Raw genomic sequence first — 19,760 nt, 5'->3', positions numbered from 1 at the left:
AGTGGACATGAAAATAATCCAATGAAAACATGAGATGGCGCAAATGTTTCTTTAGACTAATTTCTACATAGGAGAAGAGTAAATATTAAGTGGGTAAAAAAAAAAGAAAAAAAAGTTTTGCTCTACGGAAAAAAAATCAGGTCTGAATTGTTGAATGTTCCGAAAATGATCAGTTTACCTAAACATGGCACCAATCCAACGCCCAGGATCGGATTCACCAGCAAAATAAATGTTGGATTGGATATCAGAGAAATAAATAAATAAATAAATAAATAAATAAATAAATCCGATCTGATCGTGTAACAAATGGAGAAAAGAAAAGAAAAAAAATTTTGGATTTGGGAAAGATTTTGACATTTAAAAAAAAATAAAATAAAAACAACAACATAAAAAAAGAACCTGATTGTCTATTTTGGTTAGGATTGATTTTTATGATCTTTATACTTTATTATATTCATCATATCCGCAATGTAAGTCATTTTTCCGTGATAGTATAACTGAATTAAAAAAGTGGTAATTTTTTTAAAGAGATTTAAAAAAAAAAAAAAAAGCTTAGTTTATCAGCTGAAGCTCAAGGTTTTTAGTATCAATATCTGTATCGGAAAAAAAGTAGTATATTGTGCCCTATCTCAGAAGAAAATAACAGCTTTCCTTAGCTAGTTCTTATATATATATATATATATATATATATATATATATATATATATATATATATATATATATATATATAAATTGAATGTTTTTCTGATGGAGAAACTCTGTTGTAGATTTACACATAGAACATGTAAGGTTTAGGGAACGAACAAACCAATCTTTAAGAGTGTAGTATATATCGGAGCTCTTGCAGAATATCAGTACGCTCTTTTGAACACTAAGGGATTGAACTCTCTCATAATACGTGCGATTTGGAGGTGGTTTAAAACTTATCTTCCTAAAACAGCCTGAAATCAATCCATGACGGTGGACACCATAAATGAAAGGGTTAAAGTGTGGATGTGCGTGTTAGGGTGTGACATATGGTGTGATAAGTCCGTATGAATAAATCCTCACGTCGTATATGACAGTAATTAGCCATCGCCATGTTCCAGCTGTCATTCAGTTAAACAACAACAAAGAAAGGTCTTTATTCGGATCAGTCACGTCAATTAAACAGGCGACGCTACGTAACAGCGTTAACAATGAAGCGTTAAAAATGAACAAGACAGACAAAGTCAAGAGACACACAAGGATGAGGCGAAAAACTTCCATATTCACGTAGCACCGCCGATCAATTCCCCTCGCTATAGGATGCTCCTAAATTACTTTCCAAATTCCCCAAAAAAGTGCTAAACCCTCCACGTCCTCCCGCTGCAACACAGTACGTCTATGCAGACCCCTTCGACATGAAGCTACATCTCGCTGCCTGTTCCACACCTACTCAAATCTAGACAATCATCCTCTCTAAACAAAACAAAACAAAACAAAAAAAGAGAAATGTTCAATTAACAATGAGAGCTCAGTACATTTCCTAGCCTGGTCATGTGTAACTCAGTGCTGCCTTCACATGCTTATTGGATTCGTCGTGTTTTCCTATTGTCCCTATTACGGAGTCTTTCCAATAAGTGTCCAATAATGCCAGGGTTAGGCTAGTTCGCTAGCTTGATCTATTCCTTAACGTTTTCCTATTTTTTCTGCCCATCGCTCTCATTTGGTCTCGGTCATTTCCTACCCATCAGCCAGCTCTCATACGATTATACAACAGCAACCAATCAGAGGCACGTGAAGCTAGCAACCTGCATCTGTTCGAACTGCAGCTGGCACTCCGAGGAAAATGCTCGCTGCTCTCTTCCATATGCATAATTTCACGGATGCCCACGATTGACTAGTGTCGCTGTGATTGACAGGAGAGAGAGAGAGTATGCCCCTCCTACCCAGAGAGTACGGTCAGTTTAGCTCTTTTGTATCTCCGGACTTTAGGGCGAACGTTTTTTTTGTTGTTGTTGTTGTTGCGTCTAGACGTTTTGGAAATTTTGAAAACGTACTACATTACCGTGAGATCTAAGACTAATCACGTATTTGGCCTGATCACTAATTATTACAAAAGTACGGCGTATTTAGGATAATACATTTTCTACAGGAACAATCACTGGAGCCATCTAATAACATATGAAGGCAGCACTGGTCCTCTTTGAGCAGGAATGAACAGATTTTATCGTAATTATGACCTACGGTCTCTTTAATTAGACACAATCAGACGTCACTTTCAATCTTATCTTTATCAGTACCTATTTTAATCTATGTGTTCTAAACACTCAGGTTGTCTGACAGTTTGTCTGCTATTGAGATGTTAGTGAAGAGTAAATGATGATATAAGAGTAAAGGCTTGAAGGCTGGATAATATATCATTTTGTTAAGTTAAGTCTGTTAATGGTTTTATTGTAACAGTGACGTTCTGTTTTATTGCGCTCGTGTTTATCCAAAATCTCAGCTTCTAATCTCAGATTCTCCGGTTTCCCTTGAATTAGCTTCAGCAGTGTAATCTCAGTGTCGTGGTCATTCCTTTTTGTGTGTGGTGATGAAGCGAAGAAGTCTCGTCGCTCCACGTCAGACGCGGCTGTCGGATTACGGCTGCTCCTTCCTCTCCGTGGTTGACTCCTTTATGATCTGAAAGACAGAGTGGGAATCAGTGCGGACGAGATGGGACGAGCGATTCCGTCCAGCAGCACAGGCAAAAGTATTCGCACCCTGCCCTCTGCTGCTGACACAGTGTAAGTACATGCATGCTACACCTATTTCCACATGCACTTACAAAGAAGTGAGGAATACAAAATTATAAAAGGAAGAATGAAAAAGGAAGGGCGGGTAAGTAAGAAAGAAAGAAAGACGTACCTCTCCATCGCGTGTCTCCACGGTGCGCACGATGATGCTTCTCTTAGTGAGACTCTCAGAGGGTGTTTTAGTGTCAATATTGGTTTCTGACACATGAGGAATGAATAAAAGACATTTATTACGGCAAGGAGAGACAGAGATGTGAGTGAGAGAGAGAGAGAGAGAGAGAGAGAGAGAGAGAGAAAGAAGGAGATGGGAGATGGAAAGAGAGAGAAAGAGAGAGAGAAGGCGAGAGAGAGAGATGGAAATGGTGATGGAGACAGAGAGAGAGAGAAGGAGAGAGTGAGATGGAGAGAGAGAGATGGAAATGGTGATGGAGACAGAGAGAGAGAGAAGGAGAGAGTGAGATGGAGAGAGAGAGATGGAAATGGTGATGGAGAGAGGGAGAAGGAGAGAGTGAGATGGAGAGAGAGAGATGGAAATGGTGATGGAGAGAGAGAGGAGAGAGATGGAGCGAGAGAGAGAGATGGAAATGGTGATGGAGAGAGAGGACAGAGAGATGGAGCGAGAGAGAGAGATGGAAATGGTGATGGAGAGAGAGAACAGAGAGAGATGGAGCGAGAGAGATAGATGGAAATGGTGATGGAGAGAGGGAGAGAGGAGCAAGAGATGGAGCAAGAGAGATGGAAATGATGATGGAGACAGAGAGAGAGAGAGAGAGAGAGAGAGACAAAGAAGGAGATGGGAGATGGAAAGAGAGAGAGAAAGAGAGATGGAGAGAGAGAGATGGAAATGGTGATGGAGAGAGAGAGAGAGAGATGGAGCAAGAGAGATGGAAATGATGATGGAGACAGAGAGAGAGAGAGAGAGAAAGAAGGAAAGAGAGAGAGAAGTAGAGAGATGGAAATGGTGATGGAGACAGAGAAAGAGGAGAGAGATAGATGAAATGGTGATGAAGAAAGAGAGAGCGAGAGAGAGAGAGGAGAGAGAGATGGAAATGGTGATGGAGAGAGAGAGATGGAAATGGTGATGGAGACAGAGAGAGAGGAGAGAGATAGATGAAATGGTGATGAAGAAAGAGAGAGCGAGAGAGAGAGAGGAGAGAGAGATGGAAATGGTGATGGAGAGAGAGAGAGATGGAAATGGTGATGGAGACAGAGAAAGAGGAGAGAGATAGATGAAATGGTGATGAAGAAAGAGAGAGCGAGAGAGAGAGAGGAGAGAGAGATGGAAATGGTGATGGAGAGAGAGAGATGGAAATGGTGATGGAGACAGAGAGAGAGGAGAGAGATAGATGAAATGGTGATGAAGAAAGAGAGAGAGAGAGAGAGAGAGAGAGAGAGAGAGATGGAAATGGTGATGGAGAGAGAGAGAGATGGAAATGGTGATGGAGACAGAGCGAGAGAGAAGGAGAGAGAGCAGGAGTGAGAGATAGAAATGTGATGGAGACAGACCGAGAGAGAGAGAGAGAGAGAGAGAAAAGGAGAGAAAAGAAAAAAGAGAGAAACCTTAAATAGCATTGATAAAATAAAATCTGTCTCCATGCCTTCATTCACATGACCTCATCATGTCTCTCAGTTTTCTCTCACCTCTGAACTGTATGTTGGAAAAATTCTGCACAGGAACAGTGATCCTGACAACACACACACACACACACACACACATTAAACATCTGCCTGTGTTTAAATCCGGCGTTATGATTAACACACGTGCCGCGTCCTCACCGGCTCTCCTCGCCCTCCAGCAGCTTCCTGTAGGTGGCGATCTCGATGTCCAGCGCCAGTTTGACGTTGAGGAGGTCCTGGTACTCCTGCAGATGTCGGGCCATCTGCTCCTTCAGCGCCTGGGTCTCATCCTCCAGACGCACCACCGTGTCCTGATACGCCGCTGTATCCGTGGAGAAACGCTCCTCCATCTCACGCAGCTGCCGCTCCAGAGAATCGTTCTACCCAGAGAGAGAGAGAGAGAGAGAGAGAGAGAGGGAGAGACAGAGACAGAGAATGGGTCATTAAAAGTAAAACTGGACCAACAATCAGAAACAAAACCTTCAGCTGCTCATTGTCTTGACGGTCATTACCACCACTGCCGTGACATCAAAGATAGCAGGAAAGAAAAGACATGAAAGAAAGAAAGAAAGTAATGAACGACATCGTTGTGTGCTGTGGCTCAATACCAGGCAGAGTTACCGCCCCGGAGTTGATTATTTTCCTATAACTGCACGGCCTGAAGAGTTTCATTCCTCTTACACCACAGTCATTTGTGAACATTACAGTGTTTCCTGATGAGCGTTTAGACCGGAGGAGTGTAAAAGTGTAACTCACGGTTCCACGCAGAGACTCCAGGTCACACGACAGGACCTGAATCTGTCTGCGGTAATCGTTGGCTTCCTGTTTTGCCTGGCGCAGAACCTCTGCGTTCCGATTGGCTGCGTCAGTCAGATCCGAAAACTGGGACACAGTGCACACGTGTGTATGTTGTTAAGACAAAAAAGGATGCATGTACAGGTGTGTGTGTGTGTGTGTGTGTGTGACCTTGTATTTTGACAATTGACTGCTTATCAGTGAATTGTCCGATTACTTTTGAGCCTGTGAAAATTGAGGGCCTCTGTAAAAAAAAAAAAAAAAAAAAAAATTCATTTCTAAATTCATTTCTAAACGGTTAACGCGGTATTTTTGTTCAACGCCTTGAATTAAAGCTGAAAGTCTCCACTTTGTTCACGTCGTGAAAAAATTGGGTCACTGTCCAAATACTTATGGACCTGACTGTATATATATATAGTGTGTGTGTGTGTGTATATGAGTTTGAGAAGCTGTGCATGCATGTGTGTGTGGATAGACATTTCTGTCATTTCTACACACATGTGCCTGTGAAAGTGTAGTGTAGAATTGTGTGTGTGTGTGTGTGTGTGTGTGTGTGTGATTAACCTTGGAGCGGTACCACTCCTCAGTCTCCTGCATGTTGGAGGTTGCCATGGCCTCGTACTGCACTCGGATCTCCCTCAGTGCAGCAGTCAGGTCCGGTTTAGACACGTCCAGGTCCACGTGCACCTGCTGAGCATTCACCTGCTCCTGCAGCTCCTGCATTTCCTACACACACACACACACACACACACACACACACACAGAGCGAAAGAGAGACGGACAGAAAGAAAGTGAGTTGAGAATCCTCTCGAGGCTTTGTTAGTAATAATAACAGCACACGCTCCAGGTGCACGGAACCCGAGTGTAGACGAGCGGACGGGATGAGAGGCAGTTCACCTCCTCGTGGACTTTCTTCAGGAAATTGATCTCGTCCTGCAGCGCTTCAATCTTCCGCTCCAGCTGCACCCTGTTCAGAGCTGCCTCGTCCACATCCTGACAGCGATGGGGAGAGAAAGAGAACGAGAAAGAGGGAGATTTTTCTCTGAAGATGACAGTTGAGAGTAGCTTCAAATCACACGTTTGTATTAACGCGCTCTTTCTAACACGTGATCGTTTCGATATCGACGCGTTACACAGGGACTCGTACTGTATAACGGGCTCTATGCGTGAAATGATTTTTTTTTTTTTTAAAAAGTGTGTGTAATTATGATCTGGTGACGGTTTTTCCGAGAAGACGTTTATTTCTTTGGAAGGAGTCTCCGGTGTCAGTGCTCTGTAAAGCTCTAAGGTGAACTTTTCCGCCCTCTTCAGGACGGAAGAGGTTACGCTTTGCGGTTTTCTCGGAGACGTGACAAGCTGTTATGTTCTCTCTCGTCGACTTATCAAGAGGAAAGAAAACCCGAGACTGTTTTAGAAGGTAAAGTCGTACGGGTGAGTAATTCACCTTCACTTTGTTGTGTGTTGTGAAACCGACCTGTCTAAATGCATTCAGGCCGTTTTCTGCATCTTGCCTCAGCGCAGTCTCATCCTGAAGTCTGCAACACAGTCAGATGAGGAGTTTCAGAACTCAGAAATGAACACACATCCGTCACAAACACACACACACACACACACACCCGCATCCAAAAGCTACAACCTCTCCGCCTACTGCATATACAGTACGTTCCCTCGGCAGCAGGATTGTACCGGAATAATCGAATCATACTTTCCCATTAAGATTCGAGATTCGAGATCGATTTTGTCGTCCATCACAGGTCATAAACCGGCTGTTTATTTATCCATCAAACAGCCCAAGACACAGCACATACCTTAGAACACTGAATAATACAACGATCCTAATACAGTACAATAAAATACAGTACTGTATGATAATCTCATACCTATATCATATTAGAATAGCTCACTGATAAGCATCTAAGCAGCTCTCGAGCCGACTTTTGGCTCGTTGTTCATCATTAATATTAAAATAAAAGTTGGCACACAGCACCAGACGTGACAGAAAGTGTCACGTCTTTTAAACAAGACTTTCATAAGGAGCGTTTGGTGAGAAAGGGAGAGTGTATTCTGGTTTAATGGCTGGTGTGAGCGACAGGAGCAGGTCAGGGTGATGGGATCTGTAACAGAGAACATCATTAGCCCTTCTCGCTCTCTCTCTCTCTCTCGCTCTCTCTCGCTCTCTCTCTCTTGCTCTCGTTTTCCCACAATGCAGCTACTCTGGTTTCCACAGGGATAATAAAGAGCCCGACCAAGCCATATTTTTCGAAGAGTCAAGGAACCAAAAAGGTTGTAAAGGTGAAATAAACCCCATCTTCAATGAATTACTCGGATTACTTCGATTAGGTGCGACAAGCCAGAGTAAATCCTTTCAAAATCCCTGGACAGCAGTGTAAAGTTGACAGCTGTAGGAAAGAAAAGTGACTGCAGTGACTTTATTTCTATCCCTAGGACTATAATAGACCTCGGAAATAGCAGTACAGAGATATAGTAGCACTGGCAAAAAGTATGTGGACCCCTGACCATCACACCCATAGATAACCATTCTAAAACAAAGGGCATTAACATGGAGATGGTCCACCTTTTGCTATTCTAATACCCTCCATTCTTCTGGGAAGTGAGGTCAGGCACTGAGGCCTGCGGTGCAGTCGGTGTTCCAGTTCATCGCAAAGATGTTCAGTGGGGATGAGGTCAAGGCTCTGTGCAGGACACTCGAGTTCTTTACATTTCTTCAAACTTGGCAAACCATGTCTTCATGGAGCTCGCGTTGTGGTTTTATCATGTTGGAACAGGTTTGGGCGTCTTACTTCCAGCGAAGCGAAATTGTAACGCTACAACATACAACGACATCGTATACAGTCGTGTGCGTCCGACTTTGTGGCAACAGTTTGGAGAAGAACCACATATGGGTGTGATGGTCAGATGTCCACATACTTTTGGCCATACAGTGTATCAACCTAGGCAAGCAGATTCTGTAGGCAAAATGTTCCAGGAATTACATCATCCCCAGTTAAATGACGGGCTCGAGCTTTTCGTCCAAGTTTAAACCACACTCATGTGTAACACTCCTAAATTCAGCCGTTTCAAAGAACTAAGTGTGGACCCAAATTTAACCCAAACACTCACTGGAATTATCCATTTGAGAGAAATGAACCATTTAAAAAATACAGCTAAAGACTACCATCATAACCCTCTACGGTTCAGCGAATGGTAAGGCTGGGATAAAGGGGAAAACATGAAAGAAAATAACTTATCAATGTTAAGTAGTGTTCCCAAGTGTTTTTCTATTTTGTTAATGATGCTTGCCACTAATTGTTGGATAAATACACAAATGAATGAATGAACAAATGAAATAATGAATGGATGAATAAATGAATTAACAAATGGATGAATGAATAAATTAACGAATTGATGAATGAATGAATAAGTAAACGAATGGATAACAAATTGACAAATTGATGAATAAATGAATGAATGAACAAATTGATGAATGAATGAATGAATGGATGAATCAATAAATGAACGAATTGATGGATGAATTAATAGATTAATGAATGAATAAATTAAAGAATGGATGAATGATTGAATGAATGAATGAATGAATGAATGAATGGATGGATGGATGAGTGAAAGAATAAAAAAGAATGAATAAATTAACAAATTGATGAATGAATGAATAATTTAATGAATGAATAAATGAATGATTGAATAAATGAATGGATGAATTAATAAATTAATGAATTGATGAATGAATGTATAGATGAATGAATGAATAAAGGAATGCGTGAATAAATGAATGAATGGATGAATGAAAGAATAAATAAGCGCATGAATAAATTAACAAATGGGTGAATTAATTAATAAATTAGTGAATGAATAAGTTAATGAATGGATGAATGAATAAATAAATTAATTAATTAATGGATGAATGAACGAATGAATGAATGAATGAATAGCAAAGCTGTTTTTAACCATTCTGTTTCCAAATCAAATTCCCAATGACCTCAAACCCGGACTCCATGATTTTATTTTAAATGAGATTTAGGAAATCTTTTATTCAATGTAATATGAATTTCACTGGATGAAATTTTTTGTATATTAACTAAGAGTTTTCTCAGTTTGGAACAGTTGTACTAAGTATAAGAGTCGGAGTAGAAATTATTAAAAGTGAAAAAAATACCCCTAACTATATAAGTATAGACGTGGATGTGCAGATGTTTAGTGCGAGTGTAGCTGAGAAAATATGCCACTTGTTGCTGGGGCGGCAGGACGTCTGCACAGGGATTTAGGCTCTTTGTGGGAACCACAATACCCCTGTGCACATTTCATTCATCCACTTGCTTTTCTTTTCAAACATGAGCCTGAGCCGCCCATCCCTGCCCCCCATCCCAACAGCTTCAGGGATCAGGCTTGACAAAGAGTCAGGCTCTGAAAACAGGCAGCTGAGTGAAAGTATGAGCAAATGCAGTGTTATCGCCATTTACACTGTCAGTGTTATCATATTTATGCTTAAAGACACGACTGGCATAATTATATGCCTGCTTGTTTTTTTTGGTAACTGCTCACTGAACACGGATTTGAATGGATGCCTGTCAGCCTGCTGACCTTTGAGGGTGTTTTGCAATCTACCCATCTGCTGTGTTTCACACTCCCTCAGTGCTTTGTCTTCTGGCATGCTCTTCCAAATCTATCACTCCCACTCATACCAAACTTCATTCATTAAGTTCTTGTTGCAAAACTTTATAACTAACTTTATTTTTATAGTCAGGAATATATATATATATATATATATTTTTTTTACGGCATCACATCCCCTACATTTTTCACATCGTTCTCCCAAGTGTTAGCAAAAGATTGCAAAATGAGAGCACAATATAACACATAGTCTTCTCTCTGATTGTATTTATTGTATGCTGCACTGTTTATTTACTGCTAATGCTGTTTGGTTCCTATACTGATTGGTACACATCCATGCATCCATCCATCCATCCATTCAACCATCCATCCATCCATCCATCCATCCATTCAAGCATCCATCCGTCCATCCAGCCAACCGTCCATCCATCCAACCATTCATCCAGCCAACCATCCAGCCAACCGTCCATCCATTCAACCGTCCATCCATCCATCCATCCATCCATTCAAGCATCCATCCGTCCATCCAGCCAACTCTCCATCAATCCAACCATTCATCCAGCCAACCGTCCAGCCAACCGTCCATCCATCCATTCAACCATTCAACCGTCCATCCAGCCAACCATCCATCCATCCATCCATACATCTATCCATCAATTCCACTAATCCAACCACCAATCAGTGCATATCTATCTATCCATCCCTACACCAGTCCATGCAACTACCAATCAATCCTTCCCATGCTTCCACCCATCCATTGGATAATCCATCCATCCCTCTACCAATCTACCCAGATATTCATTGATCCACCCATCCCTCCACCAATCCATTCACATATCCATACATTCCTCAGTCAGTTCAGCCATCCCTCCACCAATCCATTCACATATCCATACATTCCTCAGTCAGTCCAGCCATCCCTCCACCAATCCATTCACATATCCATACATTCCTCAGTCAGTTCAGCCATCCCTCCACCAATCCATTCACCAACACCACTCAAGTCATCTATATGTTGATCCATCTATCCCACAACGGATCCATCCATCCAATCATCCATCCAGCCTCCCTCACCTCTGCTTCAGTGTGCCCACATCAGCTGCCAGGTTGTCCCTCTCAATCTCCAGCCGTGCCTTGGCATTGTTCAGGCCATCCACCTGCCTGCGCAGCTCCCTCAGTTCCTCTTGGTAGATGTCCCCGAGGCGGCTTGGCTCCTTCCCACGCAGCTGATTCAGCTCGGCCACCAGCACCTTGTTCTGCTGTTCTAGGAAACGTACTTTCTCGATGTAGCTGGCAAAGCGGTCATTCAGGCCCATCATCTCCACCTTCTCATTGGTGCGCGTCTCACGGTACTGAGCCTTCAGCAGCGAGTCGGCCGAGAAGTCAAGCCTCTCGGTTCCCAGGGACAGACGTGACACGCTTGGGCTGGACAGGGCCGTGTGTCGTGGGGTGCTGTGGAGGGACAGACGCCCGAGGCTCCTGGTGACGTGCGGGGCTGAGGGGCTGCTCTGAGTCCCGAAACGCTTTCGGTAGGACGAGAGGACACGCTGGGTCTCCATGATGAGTGGTAAATGAGGCCGGGGGTGAGTGCAGAGAAGGCTTTTATAGAGAGACAGGGGTAGAGAGAGGGGAGAGGAGAAAGGAGGGGAGAAAGTGGGGGATAGGGGTTGTGTGTCACTCCAACTCTTTGTGTGAGAATTGTTTATGCCTGTCCAGTCAGTGACAAACATCTTTCTTTCTCATTCTTCAGTGTGTGTGTGTGTGATGAACTGTGGGGCCACATAGAGGTACAAAAATTCTATTCATCACTCAAGGAGAGAAAAAAACAACAAAAAAAAACCAACCCAGAGATCGAGACACACGCAGAGAAAGAAAGTGAGAGATGTGAGAGTGAAATAAAACACTCTTGTGTGTAAAAGTTGGTATAACTCCATGTTTCACCCTGTGTGTGGGCATTCTTTAATGAACACTGGTGCAATTTCGTAATCTGCTGATTGAAACATAGTGCTAGTCTGCCTTCTCCATTGTGCTAATCCTGGAAACATCACACACAGACAAAAGTTGTTGAACTGCTAAACTGCTGTGTCATCTTTGCTATACAGTCCGTTCCACTTGAATCCCGGACAGTCCTCCGTGCAAAACATCTCAAGCTCCTTTTGATCATGTGGAATTCCCTCTTCAATTCAGACCACGGCTTTTTTGTTTAGTAGAGTTCAGATCCAGAGGCTGGAATGGCCACTACAAAAATTGATTTTGTGTTCCCACGACCATTCTTCTGATTTGGATGTGTTTGTGGGGTCATCATCTTGTTGAAAAATCCATCCCCTGACACTAGGAACCGACTATGGGTACATACTGTAATTCCAAAATAATAATAATAATAATAATAATAATAATATAAAGGTAAAATATACACTGTGCATGCACGGATTGACCGTGCATGCCATACACCACATGTACGTGGATATTTTGTTGTGATTTACAGTGGAGTGCAAAAGTTTGCATACCCTTCCCATCTTTGCATCACCTAGAGAGCATAGAGCGACACAAACCTTTGCACTTGACTGGTAGGTGATTCAGACATTAACACATCTTTACAGGGAGGATGAAATAAGCATGGAAGACATGTCTGTTTTTTTTTTTTAATAAGGGTCTTGTTAGTGCGTGTGAATAAATGAATCATGTTATAGAAGTTTGTGTTCGTGTCACAGGTAAAGGCAAATATTGTATTAGGCAGATGGTTTTAATGTTATGGCTGATTTTAATTTTACACCAAGGTTCAATTAAAGCACTTCCATCAGTATACTGTTAATTTTATTTAATAATTGATTTATTTATTAATTTTTTTTTTAAAAAAAAGATTTTTTCCCTAAGCCCTCACCAACATTATCAGCTTCAGCTCCGACATGTTGATTCGGCCAGTCATCATTTGTGGAATTTGATGATCTCATCTTCAATCTCGTGTCATTTCCAGGCACTGAGAGCAGTGAGCATGAGATTCTGTTTGGCTTTAGTGTCCAGTATCTGACTATTTCTCTCTTTCTCTTCTTTCTTCTCGCACTGCTTTACCAGATCTCTATGAGAGCTGCCTGCATACTATAACCTAAAAGTTATAACCCTTAAACACACATGAAAAGTTGGTTTATTAAATAAAATAAAAATGCGATATGTCTGTTTTATATTCTAAACCCAGTTGGTCTGTGAGGTAAAACGATGTATTCCTTTTGCCGACTTAAAAGTTCACGTTCGTGTCGAGCCACACAAGATTTTATGGAGATGCCAGTGCTCCTGACCCTTTCTGCTCTCTGGACCTGCCTGATCCATCCGGATGCCCAACCTCTGGATGGAGCTCTCATCAACTGGAGACTACAGCCTGGAGATTGCTGAGGACGGTACCGCTTGAAGTACCATGGAAATGGTTTTGGACCTCAATTCCACATGGACGTTCTCACTGTGGTTACTGGGACTACGGTTGCTGCGATGGCCTTAGGACTGCAATTACGACATACAATTTTGCACCTTTAGTGAACAGTGGACTAGTTCAACAAATCAGACTTCATATAAAACCATAATGAACTTTCTTTTACTCTCACACTATCCGTCGTTCCCCAGATGAGGACGGGTTCCCGTCTGAGTCTGGTTCCTCTCAAGGTTTCTTCCTCATATCATCTTAGGGAGTTTTTCCTCGCCACCGTCGCCACCGGCTCGCTCGATACGGATAAACTCACACGCTTAAAATCTCTATCCTGTGTTTATACGTTGTTGTAAAGCTGCTCTGAGACAATGTCCCTTGTTAAAGGCGCTCTACAAATAAAATTTACTTGGACATAAAAATTGAATTAAATATTTACACAAGGAAAGTTATGGGTCTTCAGAGTTAGGTTGCGCAGGCGCTCGAGTTGATTTTCCACATTCAGAGGTTGCCGAGATGTTACTTGAGTAGACATGTCCAGACCACTGCCCTTCAACACAAGCACCTGCTTTTAAGCCTTTAAAGTGACAATACTGCTAATTAACTGACACATTTATGTATTTAATATTGACCTCAAATGGCATGCCATCATTTTTGTGAGTGGGTTTACAGCCTGAAACATGAAACCTTTCACGTATTGTGATTACGTCAAACTATCAGACAGGGGTGTTAGACTTAATATTGCTCCTCGCTCAAGCCGATATCGCACACACACACACAAAAAAAATTAAGTCCAGGGCAAAGAGTTAAAAGATACGTAAAACATATGTACCGATACGGTGTCTAAAATAGGAAACAATAACCTATGTCACCATATGTGGAATAGACAGCTGGAAGCTGGAACCCGACATAAAAATTGTATACGTATAGATTTTTTTGATCTGTGTGACTATGTACAGTATGTTATAACAGCTTTAAACAAACACTACTAGTGGTAGCTGCTGAGTACTGGTCCACGAGCATTTGTATTACAACGACGCTGTGGCGAGAGGGCAAGCCCAGGAGAGCCAAGGCTCCTAAGGTACGGTTCTCCAAAACTCTGATGGATTGAATGAAGTCAATTGTCACGGTTTGAAGCGCAGATACATTTTTTTTCAATAACATTGAAAACAAACACAAAAGAAAATATGAACACGTGGCAAAACACTAATGCGAAGAAAAAATACATGACACAAAGTCCATGAACCCTAACGACAGAAACGATGGTAGAGGAAGACAAACGCAAGACAACCAGCGTAGTGCAAACTGCGGCTATAAATACCCGTAAGTGCTCGTTAACAAGAATGAAGTTCAGGTGCCGGTGGTCATGTGACATGATGCTGTGGTGCAGTGAGAGATTTCCCTCTGGGATATCCATGACATCTATGAAATAAGGACTTTGGAAAATGAGCTCTGTGGCAACGTCTGAGGTGTCCTTTTATCCAAAAATAGAGCTCCAAAGTCGGTTAAAATGCCCGGTTTCTGCAGCCACTTTCTCATCACTGTAGATCGCAGAACTGCAGGGCTGGTGTCATTTGATAGCTATTGAAGAGCACTTTTTAACGATTAGAACGTGGCATGAGCCATCGAGATGGACTATTGCACACTTCATAATTGCTGATGATTACCATTTTGGTAACGGCAGCGGGCACTCTCTGTATCTTTTAGCTCTATGGTCCAGGGTCGGAATTGCACGTTACTGAGACACGCCTCTGTTTTTAAGTGCCTGCAGTGCCTGCAGCTCCTTCACTTTAAATAGCACTGTAGTTACTTCTGAGGTCTGAATATCGACGTAGATATCGAGCACGATTTCAGCATTAAATCGTCACCGCGAGCGTGTAACTCAACTGAATACGGTTCTATGTTTTTTTGTTTTGTTTTTCCTGCCATCAAAATGTGGTGAATCCATGCTCATATCAGCTAATGCTAACCCAGAATGTGTGTATGTGTTTGACCTCAAAGGTACCGCAATAAAGCTTGGAAAAGAACAAAATCGAATATGGCTTGTCCAAAGACAAATGCTTGATAATGAGTCTTTATTGGTCACGTATACATTACAGCATAGTGAAATTCTTTTCTTCACATACCCCAGCTTGTTAAGAAGTTGGGGTCAGCCATGATACAGCGCCCCCTGGAGCAGAGAGGGTTAAAGGCCTTGCTCAAGGGCCCAACATTTGCAGCTTGGCAGTACTGGGGCTTGAACCCCTGACCTTCCCATCAGTAACCCAGAGTCTTAACTGCCAAGCCACCACTGCCAAATGGCTTACAGGTGGAGGAAAGGATAAATGGCTGACAGGTAAAATGCCAACACAATTACATGAGAGTTAGTGAGGAGCAGCTGAAAGATCCTGAATAAAATCGTATTATCTGAGTTTTTTCCATTACCCTGAATGGTGAGCCATGCGAGCGAAAAGAGAGCTACAGTGTGAATGCTAACAGCGTGGTTAGCGTGATGGAGCGTCTCCAGCGTACGTCCTCAGCTGATTTGTGCTTTAGGATTAGAGAGGTGGCGTCATTAATAAGAGAGCATTCACCACGCTGAGTGGATTGCTCAGGGAGTAAGCGCTGGTTGCCTCAGACGCCGTAACTGAGGGAAGACCTTTCAGACGGTAAACATTTAGAGAGACAGAGAGAGTTGTGAAAGAGAGAAGAGTGCAAAAGTTCAAAAGCGCAAGTCAAACGAGTACATCCTCCAAAGTAAACTCTTTCCAGCTTTCTTCTTTCTCAGATAAACTTCTTCAGTCTCTCTCTTCTTTTACTCCCTTGTTGAGCTGGGAGTAAGTCAAACAGCTGATTCATGTGTGTGTGTGTGTGTGTGTGTGTAAGAGAACAAAGCTTAAAGACCTGGAACAAACAGATACAGTGGTGTGCAAAAGTGTGCACACCCCTACTTTGACATGATGAAAACTAACAATGCATTTATTATGTAGTAATAAAAATGTTTAGATTTATTTTAATAGCCGGATTTTTAGGAATGTTTCAGGCACTTTTGACATTATTATTCTTTCACACATACCTTTAAGACAGTACGTAACTTTTTTCTTTCACTTTTTTTTTAGTTGCTGCAGTCTTTAGGTCATGCTGTAACGAGGAGTATGCTATTACAGCCATCCATCTATCTTCTATACCGCTTATCCTTCAGGGTCGCGGGGAACCTGGAGACTATCCCAGGGAGCATCGGGCACAAGGCGGGGTACACCCTGGACGGGGAGCCAATCCATCGCAGGGTACAATCACATACACACTCACACACCCATTCATACACTACGGACACTTTGGACATGCCGATCAGCTTAGAATGCATGTCTTTGGACTGGGGGAGGAAACCGGAGTACCCGGAGGAAACCCCCGCAGCACGGGGAGAACATGTAAACTCCACACACACAGGGGGGCAGCGGCGGGAATCGAATCCCAACCCTGGAGGTGTGAAACATACAAACATGCTAACCACTAAGCCACCGTGCGCACCTATATGCTATTACATGTACAATAATTTTCTGTTCATTTTGAATTGTTTGAGGGAAGGAGTCTCCAGTGTCAAAACTTTGTAACAGCCAGAGGTAAAGGTGTTTTCTGACATGAGAAAGTCTCGGGGACAGAAAAGTTTGCGGTTTTTCGCTAACGAACGACTGTTAGAACAGGAGCTAACTTGTTTCGTGGCCGTTCCACAACATTAAATGTAACTGTATATACATTTAATGTATATACATACTTTATATATATATATATATATATATATATATATATATATATATATATATATATATATATATATATATATATATATATGTGAGTTTTAAAAAAAATCAATGCATCATTCTTTATTTTTTAAATAAATAAATATCTTTCTATGTATTTTCTATTCTATATTGTTTAGTATCGGGAAGTCGCCGTGGTTTAAGAGGAATGAAACACTTTGAGATGTGCTGTTATAGGAAAATAATCAACTTCAGTGCTGTAATAGTAACTCCGCTTCATCACACCACCCTAACGTTGATCATTTCCCTATAACAGCATGCCCTGAAGCCTTTCATTCCTTACTTATCGTGTCATGTTGTTTATCTGGTATATCATGACACCAAGTGACAGCTCCTCCAAAAAAATTAACAGGTAGGCCTAAATGAAGCGCAGACGTTGTGTGTTGTAAAGCGTCAGTGAATGAAAGCAGTGTTTGGCGGGAATGAAGCGAGTCAGCAGCAGATCATCTAAACCCTGCTCTGATCACAATGAGCGAGACAGCAGCCCTGATACACACACAATACCGGCCTCGCTGGTCTCTAATGCTGAGATTAGAGACGAGCCACGAACACATCTACATCTGAGTTATTATTCTCAGCGTAGCACTGGCACAAACATTTCAGCACTTCATACCACAGCGCTGCCGAACGCTCGCTTCTGATTGGTCACAAGGTGTTGATTCATTTTCTATAACAGCAGCTCTGAGAGTAGTGCAGATGCAATTTACAGATATACAGTATATTATATACCGCTCGTCCTAATGGTGTCAGGGCCATAAGTATTTGGACAGCGACACAATTTTTGCCTCTGTACACCACCACCTCAATGGATTTGAAATGAAGCAGTCAAGATGTGACTATCTATTATCTATGTGACTCTGTAATCTAATTACTGAGCTTATTCTGAATAAGACAATATTGTGATTAAGGTGTTTACATGAGTCGCTTTTAGAATACTCCTCTCATGTACACGTTTTACATGTTATAGAACATAAATCAATTAACAGTACACGTCATTACATCCCCGCGCCACGCCGTCTGACGTCCCTCCAGAATTTCACGTATCGACATACAGTTGGTCTTCGTTATGGTACCGTATACAGTTTTGGGTGCTTTTATTTTTAATTTTACGAAAGCTTCAAGTGCAATTAATTATTTATCGTGCTGTACGTGCTAATAGACGACTGCTTGAAGCCGTGGGCTGCGTCCCAAACCGTGTACTATATAGTAGCTGAAATACATGAAACTTGCCTACTATACAGTAGGTATGTACATGGTTTGGGACGCAGCAGTGCTCTCTTGTTTGCCGTCAAACGGTTTAGCGCTGCCGTGTGTGTACGTGTCCTGTCGCAGAATGCGGTGAAAACTCCCACACGACGTTAATAGTGTGATTAAGGTGTGTACATGTCTGTAACGCACGCCGATAATGCGACTAAAACAGGAATACTCCACCTGTCTTAATTCCATTCGTGTTTACTCGGAGTAAAACTTTAATTGGAATAAGGTCATCAATAATCTCTGTTTACATGCTAGTTTCTTAATCAGAGTATCGTCTTAATCGGGTTCATATCGGATTATCATTGTCCATGAAAACGTACTGGCAGACTGCAAACGATTTGCATCCAAGAATGAGAAATAATCCTAATAGTTATGATTGTTAGATTGTCAATTACTTCTGAGCCTGTGAAAATGGAGGGACTCTGAAATAAAATGGCTCTAATTTCTAAACGGTTAACGCAGTATTTTTGTTAAAGGCCTTGAATTAAAGCTGAAAGTCTACACTTTATTCACATCGTGATCGCTTCATTTTAAATCCACTGTGGTGGTGTACAGACGCACAATGACGAAAACTGCGTCACCGTCGACCTGACCGTGTGTTATAGTTTCTATCACAGGGACTCGTGTGTTAAAAACATAAGCAGAATACGGTGAATTTGTCTGTAAGGCGATGTTTATTTAGACATGTTTGTAAGGAGTCAGCACTTTGTACCAGTCGGAGGTAAAACTTTAACTTTACATTCTCTGACACTGGACAGTTTTTTAGGAAGGAGGGCTTTCTGGTTTCTCGGTAACTTGACAAGCTGCAAGAGAGAGAAAAAGAAACGCTGACGAGGGATTGACCGGTTATAGCGGCTTTAACGTGATAAAAGTGATCAAACTGGTTTCTGTCATATATCAAGGAGGTAACTCTGGGCTTCATTTCCCAGCAGCCACTGCACCATACTACATCATTGTCACATGACCACCTGCACCTCTATCACGTTTCTGTTTAACGAGCATTCCTATACATAGCCACTGTTTGTACTGCTTCCTCGTCTTACGTATTGTCTATCTTGACCTGTGTCCCTGTACCCTGTTTTGTTTGATAGTTTATGTTTAGCCACAGTATTTTGCCGAGTTGTCTTAGTGTCTTTGTTTTGTTGTTTGTTTGTTTATTAAACTGTTTGAAAATCTGCGCTTGCTTCCGTATCCAACTTTGTAACGTGACAGTTTCAGACAGCCCACAGCATTATACGATGGATTAAATAAAGTACGACACGTATGTCATTCTTTAATAAATAAAACGTTGCTGTAAGGAATAAAACGATCAAACTTTGGTGTGGTAAGAGTGACTCTGCATCATCGCACCACCAGGTTGTCGATTATTTGCCTCTAAGTGTTTTATTACACATTCCTGCCTTGTTGGTTATCTTACAGATGGACAGTTAGAGAACAGATCTCTTTTTTGTGTGTGTTAATCATCCTGTAGTCTTTTTCATCCCATGTCAATTTCTA

At 41.9% G+C, this 19,760-nt stretch overlaps 1 protein-coding gene across 1 annotated transcript; it reads right to left on the bottom strand.

The window, feature by feature from the left end:
• Positions 1-1,078: 1,078 nt before the first annotated feature.
• gfap (glial fibrillary acidic protein) lies at positions 1,079-12,125 on the bottom strand. Its single transcript, XM_053617008.1, has 9 exons — positions 10,872-12,125; positions 6,643-6,703; positions 6,066-6,161; positions 5,733-5,894; positions 5,130-5,255; positions 4,533-4,753; positions 4,398-4,441; positions 2,869-2,954; positions 1,079-2,643 (listed from the first exon to the last, which is right to left on the bottom strand). The coding sequence occupies exons 1-9, from the start codon at positions 11,525-11,527 to the stop codon at positions 2,602-2,604; spliced, it is 1,494 nt and encodes a 497-aa protein (XP_053472983.1). The 5' UTR covers positions 11,528-12,125; the 3' UTR covers positions 1,079-2,601.
• Between the last annotated feature and the right edge of the window lie 7,635 nt (positions 12,126-19,760).

This window comes from Ictalurus furcatus, chromosome 2 (genome assembly GCF_023375685.1).
Source record: "Ictalurus furcatus strain D&B chromosome 2, Billie_1.0, whole genome shotgun sequence".
Taxonomy (NCBI): domain Eukaryota; kingdom Metazoa; phylum Chordata; class Actinopteri; order Siluriformes; family Ictaluridae; genus Ictalurus; species Ictalurus furcatus.
Note: the sequence above shows the minus strand (reverse complement) of the source record. Positions and strands in the feature narration are given on the sequence as shown.